General features: G+C 39.2%; 1 protein-coding gene across 3 annotated transcripts in view; it reads left to right on the top strand.

Annotated features, from left to right (window-relative positions):
• The window catches only part of GALNTL6 (polypeptide N-acetylgalactosaminyltransferase like 6), a 507888-nt gene that overhangs the window by 459656 nt on the left and 34455 nt on the right, over positions 1-13777 (top strand). For all 3 annotated transcript variants that reach the window (XM_074822812.1, XM_074822810.1, XM_074822811.1), the window contains one exon: positions 3786-3903. In XM_074822812.1, coding sequence (XP_074678913.1) covers positions 3786-3903 — 118 coding nt within the window. The remainder of the gene's footprint in view (positions 1-3785; positions 3904-13777) is intronic.

Below are 13777 nucleotides of genomic sequence, written 5' to 3'. Positions count from 1 at the left end.
TGGTAATATTTTGCCTCAGATTGATCTTTATTTTAACCTTTAATTTTTAAACATTATCTTTTCAAAGGACAACCCTGAATACATATTGCATCCATCAATATGAAAAGGTACTGTCAAATGACGGTGTTGTATTAAATTTTGCTTAGAGGTTTTTTTCCCCAACAGTTCTTACCCACTTCCTACTAGTAGGCTGAAGGGGTTTTTGCTGCAATTGAGCTCTGTATGTCCAAGACCCATGTCTGCTCATGACATGAATGTGGTTCAGCAGAAGTGCTGCTCTCAGCTTCCCTTTCTTGTCTTCACAGCACTCAGGTCTCAATCTTGTAAGACTGCTTATGCATTGGACTCGTTTCTTTACTATGACTTGCAGCATGATATTCCAGCTATTCATTTGCTCCTCAGTTTTATCCTTCTGAACACCTTTACCTGTAGGACATTTTCAGAAGCTTTCATTTTCCTTTTGCTTCAGAATGTTCATTTCTGCTGACTCACCTCCTTAGTCTGAGTCCTGTAGATCTTCTCTACCAATAATTCAGATAAATTTCCCTTGGATTATGAGAGGTAATTATGAGAAGGGAAAGCCTTCTAGTGTCAGCTTCTGGTATTTGCTTTAAGAAGATTTGGTTCAGTATCAGGAATCACTGCAGAGAGCATCAGGAGCAGTAACCAGAGAAACAAGGTATTTCAATTTATTCACTCTTCTGAGGTGCCTTCATGTGGTATCACTAGGGTGGAGGGGCACTCTTCTTGATTAACAAGACATTGAATTCACTATAAAAAGTGCACAAGCCCAGCTCAAAGCCGTGCGCAGTAGTCACCAGTCATGTCTGGGACTGTCACTGTGGCAGCAGCAACCTGGCCCTCTTCCTCCTCCTCATCTATCACACCCCTGATTCCACAAGGTCAGCAGGACCCAGCGCTGACTCCTGATGTGGGCTGACATTTGCCCCAGTTTTTGTATTGCATGCCAGTTGGTTTGGCACTGACGGTCAGTTTGTCTAATGTATCCTGCATGAGATGGACGCCTCTTTCCAGCATTCATCCATTTCTGTTCAGCAGTTCAGTACAGAGCCTTTAATCAGTCTGTATTATACAAAGAGATGCATAATGAAGTATGCCATTCACTGGATACAATTATAATGACCAAATTTCAGCTGTTTCAGGCAGGTCATTCCTATCAGTCCTTTCCAAAGCACCCCAGTATGCAGCAGTATTTCAATTCAACAATGATCAATGTGCAGTGTAATATTTTCTTTATGTTGAATAATAGGTGACACAAATCTACATTCACCTACTGACATTATATGACACTAAATAGATATGACCCTAAATAGCCATGACACTAAAATAGATACACTGGACATCTGTGACCTCTTGATTGTTTTTGGATCAGCTGACTTTTACTTGCAATATTGTCTTTTATGTATAGTCAGTGACTGTGCAGTACTTCTCATGTGGGAAGGTTTTTATAACTATTTTTAAGTTTAGCAACCTTAGCATTCCAGCTTTTCTGATGTTTTGGGAGTCTTTGGCCTTTCAAGTTTTTGACTATAAGTATTTTACAGCTTCCCACTGTAATTACTCACATAATATTATGCTACAGTAGCTCAAGTCTGGTTGTTTAAGTGCCTGAGTAGGACATTTCATGAAAAATTACTTTTCCAATCATAACTTTGTACTTGACATTTCTATACAGAAGCCATTAAACAAGAGAAGAAATCTTCTCCTTTGGGCTCAGCACAGTTCTCATATGTGTGAGTGATCTTATTGACTACAGAAGGACTTTTTATATCAGTCATGATTGTAGGACTAGACTCTTGTCTTCATATTTTGGAGACAATTTAAAGCCTGTTCAGCAGCAGCTGCTTGTGGCATGGAGGGGAATATGTATCCTGTGCCAAGTGGTCAGGTTCACACAGCTTATTGCTCATCCCACTCCAATGAAAACCAAAAAGCTATCCTGTTTGTCCTCTCCATCGCTCTTCCTGTAAGACAACTGTCAGAACATGTTGTGGAATAAGAATGAACGGAGCAACATCCCATGCAATTTCATTTTTGTCGTCTTTTTTTTTTATGCGCAAGAGCTATGAGTTTGCTGCTGTTCCGGTTGTTGTTTGGTAGTTTTGCTAATTGTAATAAATGCTCTGACCTTTCGCATCTAAATAATAAAGAGTTTCTTTACTCAGTGTTATCATTGTAAAATCTACAGATTAGTTATGAAGTATCATTTGTAAGTATGGGCCAATTATTTTGCAATTTGAAGTCTCTGATTTTTTCATCTTACATCTGGTTCACGTGCAGGGATTGCCTTTTTCATAGGCCATTCACTGTGTCAAAAGAAATGTTCATTAAAGATAATGTACCTAAGAGAATTAGAGAAATCCTGCATTTCCCCAGTGATTTCTGGGACTTCCTTTCTTCTGCCAGTAATGATTTACTTATAAGCATCCTCCATGCAAGTCCATCTTTGTAAAAGGGCATTGTGTTTTGATTATTTAGAACCTGAAGTCACAAAGGGCATATTGCAATTAGATTTACTTTGGTAGGAATTGAAAATGTATTGTAGTAGTCAGCATTCCCAAGGGAAGGTTTCTAATAAGATCTCCATTGAATTTATTCATATGTGGAAAGAACAGTCAATATTTGAGGTATGAAATGTCAATAAAAGTAAAAAAGTATTAGCATTCACTGTATGTTACAGTGCACGGTCTTGCCAGTTAGAATATTGCAGCTTTGTTTCACAAAGCTTCTATGTCCTTTTAAAAATATAATCACTAAAGAAAAATAGAATCAGCCTGTTAAAAACAGAGCTCCCTAGTCATGAAAATGGGTAGTTTAATATAAGATATAGCCTAATCTATATATGTTTTTTAAAAACTATCTTATAGAAGTTAAAGGTAAAATATCTATAATGTTTTTCATTACCATGAATGCAGATGAGAGGATCATTTTCTAACATTCATGCATGTGGGGATTTGCTGGCATCCTAATGGTGGCAACATATTTGCTGCATTAGAAACACGGTCTTCTTGGTAGTGAAAAAAAAAAATTTTTAGTTTCCAGTCAAAATTCCTGCTTATAAATCTAAAATGCACTTTTCATTAATATTCTCTAACACTAACTTTAAATATCGCATTTGTTTTCTATACTATCTGTGGAAAAGGCTGTTAATTCAAGTAAATTCTACATGTTTATTCATGGAATAAATGGAAACACAGGAAACAGCAAATGATTTGCCTATGAGTTAAATTACCACTGTAAGACAAAGTTTAGGAGTTTTAAATGCTGCTGTAGAAAAGCAGATGTTTAACTCCCAGCAGCTGCTCTGTAGCCATCCACTGTCACCTTTCTGCCTTTCTCTAGGCAGCACCTATGGGACTGAAATGAATTGAAGAGTTTTTCTAACTTTCAAATGTGAGTTACTTCACATGGAGTACTGAGACTACATTAAATACCTTGGCAGGTTTCCAGAGCCACTTTCTTTTTCTGTTATATGGGTTTATTTAGTAATGAACAGAAATTGTGGGGTTTTTTAAAAATGGAGTTTGTGCATAACTGTCTACCATGCTCTATATCTATCTACATGTCTATCACATTGCCTGTTTCTCATCTAGAGTCCATTTTGGGGTGAATAAACATAAATGTTGTTTGCTTACAGTGCTGTTTGTCAATGCCTTCCATAACTTTGCAACTGTGGAAGCCAGACAACTACATTTGCACAAACACACACACACACATTGTCCGAACACCTTCATTATTGTTTTATTCTTTTATTTATCCTTCAGGTCTCCTGTAATGGCTGGAGGTCTATTTGCCGTTAACCGGAAATGGTTTTGGGAGCTGGGTGGCTATGATCCAGGATTAGAAATATGGGGAGGAGAGCAATATGAAATCTCCTTTAAGGTAAGTCATCAAGTCACCTTATACAATACTTTCTTACTTGTTTAGTGCAAGGCTTACGATCATGATGCTTTCATTCATACTGGCTTTTGTCTTTTAACAAAAATTAATTTAGCACAATACTACTTTTCTTCTTTAGGAATTCCCAGTAATTTCACAGAGAATTATGCCATAAACATATGCTCCAGAAGCCATACAAAAATCACACTGAGTGCAGTTCCCTCTGAAAATGTGGTAGCTTACCACCATCAAAGAATGAAGTTCTACGTTGTTCCTTTCATCAAGTCTTACCTTTCATCAAGTCTCACCTTCTCTCAGGTGCTGCATTTACTTCATGCTCAAGTGTTGAGCTCAGCTCAATAAGCCAACAGAGAACTAATCCAGAAAAAAAAGAAAACTGCATAATTTTCTGCCCAGACCAATGTTTAATCATCTCTGGGGGTAAGCTCCCCTGGAGTCAGTTCAGGGAAATGGGTGAAAATGGAAAGTCATAGGAAGAAGGACTCGCTTTCAGTAGCATTGAATCATTAGATCAGCTCATCTGCTATGAGCTGTTATCTACAGGCCAGCTTTTCAAAATCAGATATTTTAATTGCATTTGAATTATTGTAATGACAAAATACATGGGGAGTTTTCAAGTGCTCGAGTTATGTACAACCAGTCATGGTGTATCCTCGTATCCTCATCTCCTCTATGTGGACATGTGTATTCAAATCAGTTACTTGGTTTTACATGTCGAGTTGAAAGTCTTGCTACTGTCCACATGTAAAATATGTATTTGCATTAGTTTGATGAGGACTAGTATGACTAATTTTGAAAACTGAGTTTATTGTCTTCTGGTATACCCAAAGACATAAGAACTTTACCTCATGGCCTCTACATGCAAAGATTTTCAATGACTTGATAGAATTTCATGACATAGATGAATTGAGTCAAGCATATTTGGATAAAGCTTGGAACTGAAATTAGAATTCACATTTAGCTTCAGGATCTTTCCAACCTACTTCCAAACTCTGACAGTGTAAAGCTCAGTAAATAAATCTAGTATGTCAGCCATGACTAATATCATACATCTTGCTGAATCTGAGTTTCAACAGTGATTAAAACAACAGAGTTGAGGCCATTCTGTTGAATGAAACATACAGCGTGACCCGACACTGGACTGACAGGCTGTCTTTACAGGAGTTATCAAGAACAGCAAAATGGTTTGTATTAACTGTGCTACTCTCATGTTTCTTCAAATCATTTTTATACTCCAGCAGAATAAGGAAGGCAAGGGAAACCCAATAGCTAGACAGTGTATTTAGAATATATTGATTTAGCTTCTGTCCATTTAGGTTGTTTCAGAGGCAAATGTAAGTAGTGACTAGCTGCCACAATGGTCTCTGACACGTCACCCCTGATTTTATTATCCTATTTCAAATATTCCTTTTATTCATCATCACAAAAGAATATACTTGTAATGCTCTCTAGTCTTTGTACAGAAACCATGGTAACAGCACTGGAAATTGAGATACTAGATTGTCCCGGTGTGTTTTGCTCAACTGATAGATTTTTTTGGAGGTAGCTGTGTCACACTGGGTCTCATTTCAGTCATACATCCTGATTCATCTTATTAGTGTATACTGACCTTAGGGTCCCTGTCCTTTCTTAGTAGTGTTAAAAGAATTAAAAAATACTCTTTAGAAATGATTGCTAAATAGGAACAACTTTCTATTGGAAGAATTTAACAGATGTAAGTTTTAAAAAGAAGACTGCGGTTTGGTTTGGAATGACAAAAAAAATGGAAAAAAACCCACGGAGGTGGAAGGGAGAAACAGAAAGGACTGGGTTTTATTATATGAGAATCACCAATATCAGATTGGGAAAAGTTTCTGCTTCAACAGTTTCTATGTAGCTATAGATTCAGTCATCTTAAAACTTACTTAAATGAGGACAAGTTAGACAGACAGTTTAATTTACTGGCTTTATTCTCAAAATTTAGGAAGATGGAGGACTTGCCGTATCTCTGTTATTCACAAAGACAGTGAAAAAGCCAGACAACCACCCTGGTCCAGTTTCCTCAGCTGCTTCAGTGGGTCTGAAACTAGATCCTTCCTTTGCTTAGACTGTCCACATCTATGGCCTGTGGAAGTGTAGTATGGGTGCCCTGTGTTGATCCCATGTCTCACATTAATGTTATTTTGCTTGGCAAATAATTATTTGGATTATCCTGCCTCAAGAACATCTCTGACCACTAGTTAGTTAGCTATTCTCACACAGTTCTTTGAGTCAAATAATTCTTAAGTATTTTGTAAAAATATGATTGGTTTTCATTAATAAGTTGTAAAAGGAAGCCAGTTTGAAATGTCCCATAATTGTGGGAAGCTTGTATTTAGAGGACAGTTTCAGGCTGGTCTTTAACCTCAGAGACAGACACGTGTTCTGTTTACGTTCTTCATATATCTTGTTTTTAACTTTGAGATTCATTTGTATGAAAGCTGCAGTGTAAGGGTAAATAAGTAAACAATCTGTCTGCTATAAACAGAGACCATGCTGATGACATGACCTTCCCAGGGTCAGACTGGGGATTCTTGTGGTTAATTAAAATACAATGATGTAGTTATGGCGGGATGCATGCCAGAGTGAGAGCTGTCATGTGCTCCCTGAAATGAAGTAGTGTCTGTTTCATCTTGAACTGGTTGCCCTGCTCTGTGAGCTGGACTGAGGACGGTTTGGAGATCATTTTTGGTCTTCAGTGATGCATTTTAAACTCTATGGATCAATGGACTACTGTAACCCTTCTGCTAACATTTTAACAGTAGGTCCGGGTACTATAGAATCCAGGTAAGCTGGGACTTGTCTTTACTTAGCACTGCTAATGTTTTAGTGCAAAGAAAAGCTTACAGGTGTGTTGAGGAAGAATTTTCACAAATGTGTGTGTCAAATATCTTGTTTATATGTACAAATTCACTGGTGGAAAATGTGGAATGACGTTTAAGAAACAGTATATGTTTGATATTCTCTAGCCTAATTTTATTTGGAGAAGAATTTCCTAGATGTTAGAATGAAACTTCACAGAAACATTCACACATTATACAGGGAAAAGATTACTTAACAATTAAGATCCTTTTAAGGAAAAGCATCTTCTCAACCAAAAGCCTCTGCATTACTGCACCAGAGACATCCAGTCATCCCCACAACTCAAGTTACAGGAGTGTTTGCTACAAAGCAAGTGGGAAGCCATGAGTGCAAAATGTGGACTTAGAGAAATTGTATCTTTCAGAAAAGTGATGGCTAGATCTGTGCTAGTCAAGACTCAGTAAAATAGTTTGTCTAAAGTCCTCTGACTTAAGGAATTATTAGCTGCTTCATCATGAACTTAATATCAACTACTCTGTTCTGCTCACTGTAAAGTTCTACTGCACTTTGCAAACCCCAGACATGCAATGAATTAAAGTCTGGTGCTGGATCAAGGGCCATCATGCAAGCTCAAAGGAATCACTAAGAATAGCAAAGCCATATTGCTTTATGAGTTCAAGATGCTAAGACAGAGTTCAAGGACTGATTAAAAATTAGATTAGCAGGACAAGTGGTTGCCTGGGGAGTCAGGCAGCAGTTCCTGACAAGTAGAGGTTGAACCAGATTTAGAAAAGGTACTCAGGCTGGGAAGCTTGGAGGAAAAGTGTTGATTTTGTTGTTTCTCTCTGCCTGTTTCACTAAATGTGGCCTGGGATGACAGACAAGGGGCTTCAGTGCCGAGCACAGTCCTAACCAAAAGTCTTTTTCTGGAAGAGTGGTTGCATTATCTCATTGTGTAGGGACAGAAGGTGGGTGGTGTGAGCAAAACTATAAATGTGTGTTTGGGGGGGAAGGGTGTTTGATGGAAAAAGAAAGATACTACAGAGACTGAGTCTACAGTGAGTCTAAATTTACTGCAGCGTAATTCAGTAAGTTTCTCCAAAATACAGTAGGCTTTATAATGCTTCCGTGACATTTGGAATTGTGCCACAGCAGGAAAGGAAACTTCCTCAAATTTCAGGCATGACTACTCCAGGTGCTGAGCTGTCAGGAACACAGAGAGACAGGTTAAAAAAACAGCTGCTGCTTGAAAATTTGCTTGACCTTTATTTCCTTGACTACAAAAACCAATGTATTTCTCTTTTGTTCTTTTCATGCTTGCTAACATTGCTGCAGAGTACAGCAGCAAGCATATAGCACTGGGTGCCATGCTGATTAACTGCTGTTTCCAAATCAGAGCACACGCATGCACATTCAATGGATGGTGAGGCAGCCACAACCTGTGTCTCAAAATATGACCTCTTCATTAAATAGTTTCTTAGATTAATTTTTACATAAGAAATAATATGCAGCATTTTAATTTTTTGGCAATATAATCTTGGGATCATTTTTTTAATTAAAAAAGATGTATGATATCTTGCTGGTGATATTGTTCAGCATGTGTTAGACTCGTGAAAGCTGGCAAAGCACTGGAACTGACCTGATTCTGAATAATCAGGGAAGCCACTATTTAGGAAATCCTAAATTTAAATGTCAGAAAGGCACAGTTTATGTAGTTATCTCCAAAATATAGAGTAGTGAAAGATACTAACTTCCTGTGTTTGCTGAATATCCTTGTGGTGGGTTGACCCTGGCTGGACACCAGGTGCCCACCAAAGCCGCTCTATCACTCCCCTTCCTCACCTGGACAGGGGAGAGAAAATACAACAAAAGGCTTGTGGGTCGAGATAAGGACAGGGAGAGATCATTCACCAATTACCATCACAGGCAAAACAGACTTGACTTGGGGAAAAATTCATTTAATTTATTATCAATCAAAGCAGAGTAGGATAATGAGAAATTAAACCAAATCTTAAAACACCTTCCCTGCACCCTCCCCTTCTTTCCAGGCACAATTTCACACCTAATTTGCTCTACCTCCTCCCTCCGAGTGGTGCAGGGGGACGTGGAATGGGGGTCACCATCAGTTCATCTCACATTGTCTCTGCCGCTCCTTCCTCCTCAGGGGAAGGACTCCTCACACTCTTCCTCTGCTCCAGCATGGGGTCCCTCTCACAGGAGGCAGTCCTCCACAAACTTCTCTGACATGAGTCCTTCCCACAGGCTGCAGTTCTTTGCAAACTGCTCCATTGTGGGTCCCTTCCACAGGGCACAGTCTTTCATTCCAGAACTGGACTGCTCTATCGTGGGTCCCCCATGGGATCACAAGTCCTGCCAGCAAACCTGCTCCAGCATGGGCTCCTCTCTCCACAGGGTCACAGGTCCTGCCAGGAGCCTGCTCCAGCAGAGGCTCTCCATGGGGTCACAGCCTCCTTCAGGCATCCACCTGCTCTGGTGTGGGGTCCTCCCTGGGCTGCAGTTGGGTATCTGCTCCACCGTTAACCTCCATGGGTGCAGGGGCACAGCCTGCCTCACCATGGGCTGCACCACGGGCTGCAGGGGAGTCTCTGCTCTGGTGCCTGGAGCACCTCCTTCCCTCCTTCTTCACTGGCCTCAGTTTCTGCAGATTTGTTGCTCTCACATATTCCCACTCCTCTCTCTAGCTGCAGTTGCCCAGTTGTGCAGTTTTTTTCCCCCCTCCTTAAATATGTTATCACAGAGGCACTACCACCATCACTGATGGGCTTGGCCTTGGCCAGTGGTGGGTCCATCTTGGAGCTGGCTGGCATTGGCTCTGTCGGACATAGGGGAAGCTTCTAGCGACTTCTCACAGAAACCAGTCCTGTAGCCCACCGCTACCAAAACCTTGCCATGCAAACCCAATGCAATCCTTTATACTGGACGTTCCTTAGGCATCATAAATCATACCTTAACAAAAATATTAATGGTGATACCCTAGTCTCCTTGAAACTAGTCACCTATAACTAGAGCTGTTTTATCCTCATCCATGCCAACACATCTTCCAGATTCTCTTCCTTCCTGTTTTCCAACACGCATCTCCAATTTCATTAATTCCTTTCTTTATCATCGTTATCATCATCATTATTAAGTCCCTCCACTGCTGGCAATCTTTGCAGAAGAAAGGGAGTGGGGGAGCATTACCACTTGTCAATGCAGTTGTAATCTATATGAAGAACTGACAAACATGTAATACTGCCACTTTTCTCAGCATTTTAGAGGTGCCAGTGAGTATTGTTGAAATACCCACAGTCATCAGTTCCCAGTTTACATGGTACAGTTTTAATATCCCTGACAAAATCCCACTGCACCACAAATAAATGGTTTTGCTGTTTGTGAAACCCATTGACTGCAGATTTGCAGTCAGTGATTGTCTTTTTCAATTTTTTCTTGCATTCTCACTACATGGAAAAGTTCACAGGAAAGTATTCTTCTTTCTCCTTTTCTGCAACTGCTAAATCTGTTCTCTTGGCTTATATTTCAGGAAGAGTGACTGAAAAATTCCATAAAGTTTTTATGTTCTTATTTTCTACAACTTTTTCAGCCCCATTGTGGTAATACATTTCTCCTATTTGTAATCTATTCCAAACAAACAGTTTACTGTTTGTTTTTTCCATCCATTTCAATGTCTCTCACTGTTGTCTGTCTCATTACTGACTCTCAGCAGCAGTATATTTCTCAATTAGTTTTGAAGCCTGATCCAAAATCCATTCAGTCCCCCCTCAATCTTTTACATAATTTGCTGTATGTTTATGTTCCTGTTCCACAGCAACACATCCTCCACTGCTCAAAAATCATGAGTCTCTTACTGCAGTAATTATGATTACAGTGTAGCATATGGATTGGAGTCTCATTCTGGTGTGCACAGTATTTACATTTTCCAGATAGTCCTCAGGCTGGATCACTCATAAACTAGAGAGATAAGGCAGGGGGGAAGAAAACACAAGAGCAAGCACAATTCAATTTTAAAGACAAAGAAGTGATGTGAAAACAGGGTGATTCACCCAAAATCCCACAAAAGCTGTAGAAAAGAGCCAAAAACTGCATCTGTGACATCTAGCTCCAGTCAGGAACAAAGCCACATAACCACAGCTTAATCTCTTTTAAAGCTTGCGCTAATGCCTGCCTTTTGCTTTCAACCATCCCTATAAAGTGTTTTGCAACATTCTGTTGGAAGGAGCTATATAAAAATAAATTGTGATATAGTATACAGTTGACACCTAAACTACTCTTTTGATCTTTCCAAGCTGAAATTGTGTTGTTTTGGTTTTGTCTTTGGTTTTTATACCTCAGCTGCAGACCAGATTTATTGCTTTTGTAAGAAGGAAATATTAACAATTTTGAGAGTTTCATTGCTTGCTTCTTAGATGAACAGAGAGGCATCAGTGTTGTGATATAATTTTGCCAAATGTCCCACACCACCTGAATTCCTTTCATGGTACACTGGACATCTGTAATATTTAACACAGAAGTCATCCTCCAATTTTTTTGCATTTAGCACACGTGACATAAAAATGAACGTTTTGAAGATGAACTTGCCAGAATTGATCTTCCAAGGAAATATAAAAAATGCTTTTAAAATCATTCTGAAGCTGAAAGATAAACAGGAACAGCTGCTAAACATCCTTCAAGGCAGACCAAGATTCATTTCAATTACCCTGCACAGCGCACCTCAGGTGCAGCACAGCATTTTCAAGTTTTCTATCTATCAAATATAAGCCTAACGCAAAGGGTTATTTTCTCCCACTTGTTATTGCCTCAGCATATGTGACAGGGTTTTTTTTCTAATTCTTTTCTCCTTTTATTATTTTTTTTACTGATATCCTACTGCTTTAGAGGAAATGCAATATATGTCTACTTCAGCTCTCATTGTCTAAGTTAAAGTAATACCGGCCTCTCTATATATATATATTTCTGCTTTCTTGTCTTTTAAATTTGTTCTGTGTATGACCTTTGTGTCAAACTGCTATGCTGTCCACTCTGCAAACGCTAAGAAAACTTGATTACTCACTGCAATATCTTGTCTAGCCTTTGAAACATCTTAATTTAGAAAACAAGAACAAAGGGTAAATATAGGTCTGCACTTTCATCGGTGCACTGGGTTGTGTGAAGACAGCCACAGAGAGGAGATTCCCGCTAAAAAAGGTACAAATGATGTAATGTACAAACGAAGTATTGGTAGAAAGGTGATAACATTTTTTTTAACAATGGCATTACCCAACTTATTTTAACACTATCATTTTTATTATTTTTTAATATGTTTATGAACATGTTTTCCAGTGAACTAGGTGACATGGGATTAAATGGGTGAGGATTTTAAAGTCTTCTTTAAGAATCAAATTTTACAAAATGTTTTTGAAAAGAAAGTAATGATCATGTTTGCATGGCATTGCAAGACTGCTCTGGACTGTGATGAGCTATTTTGGCATGGAGGCAGAGCATTCATTTGGGTCTCCATTTCCAACCCACCAGTAAATTTCCTCCCTGAGAAGGACTGTGATTACTAGGAGACCAGATGGGATATCCTCACTGCAGAAATAGGTACTGAAATACTCCTGATTCCATCAACATACGTGCTTCCATTTGGCAGAGTGTTGCCTGAGACAGCTGCCTTTGCCACCTTGTGCCACTAACCCACAAAATTTGTCTCCTCTTCTGAAACGCTAACATGCACCAGAAGCACCTACCCATACCTCAGATGCCTTAGTTAACTCTGTGATGGGAGGTGGTAAGTAGCAGCTTCATGAGTAGCTCTCAGCAGTACCTGACTGCACAAGGGTGTCTGTGGAATTTTAGGACAAGGCCGAGCACATGATCTTGCCCCACTTTCAGTGGTTTCAAACCTTCCTTAAACATCTACACTAGTGTATTTAGGTTTGTCCTGCAACGAGGTGTAGATCCTCAAACTTTTTGTCACCAGATGAAAATTAGCTGGATGCCATGGCTAACAGCTAAGGGACTGTAAGGACTAATACACAAATGACCCATAAGAGGCAGCTTCCTAAATCACTTTGCAACTCAAGCCTTCACTCTAACCCCCGTTTTCTCCATTCACAGTGTGAATAGCACAGTCCGTCTCAGAGGCTGAATTCCAGCGTGCTAGCTTCAGCAAGTGCTTTAAGTCACACTCAAGCACTAAGTTATCTCATATTGTAATGTTTAGCACCTGCACGTTCAGATTGCTAAAATTTAGTCCCAAGCTCACAGCCACACTGCCAGGACCAAGCAGATATACCCACTGTAACATGAACAGGCAAGCACAGTGAAAGAGGCCAAACTCTTGCCCATTTTCAATATTGTTTTAAATGAATGGAATTAATCATTATGTTTTCCTGTGATTTCAAAAATCCAGTAGCTAGTCAGCTGGTGGACAAGACAAAAGAGACTAAATAAGAAATGTATGATGAAAAAGTGTAGAGATGCACATTGTTCTCTGCAAGCTTCATGCAGAATGTCAAGTATTTGCGATCACATCACATTTTCTGATACCTTTTTTTTAAGGGTCTGGTAACTGTTGTTTTAATTCAGAGCATATCAACTTTTGGATTAATTCCTTTTTGTATGGAAATTGTCAGTGAATCTTTCAGTTGTCCATGTTCTGTTCTGCTTTAGCCTCAGTCACAAACTTATTTCATGCCATTTCACTCCAGAGTGCATCAGATACAGTTAAAATTTGTTCATATATGTAATACATGGACCCAAATTCTCCTCCAGATTTATGGAGATGTTTCATGAAGCATCTTTATGTATGTCCACAGAAAGAGACATGGAAGGGACAAGCCCTCTATCTTTCTCAGCTTTGGTGTGGTTTTCTTTTAAATAGGGTGGAAGGGGAATGGGTTTTTATTGTTTTCAGTCTAAAGGCTGAAAGCTGAGACCACAAGTGTCCCTTACATGTAATAAGAGCCATTCTGTTCTAAATTTGTGAGGAACAAAAAATTGTTTAGCCAGGATTAGGAAATAATTTTATAATACTAAT

This window comes from Strix aluco, chromosome 4, assembly GCF_031877795.1.
Source record: "Strix aluco isolate bStrAlu1 chromosome 4, bStrAlu1.hap1, whole genome shotgun sequence".
In the NCBI taxonomy this organism is placed as follows: domain Eukaryota; kingdom Metazoa; phylum Chordata; class Aves; order Strigiformes; family Strigidae; genus Strix; species Strix aluco.
The sequence above is the reverse complement of the archived record's forward strand: the minus strand, read 5'-3'. Positions and strand labels throughout refer to the sequence as shown.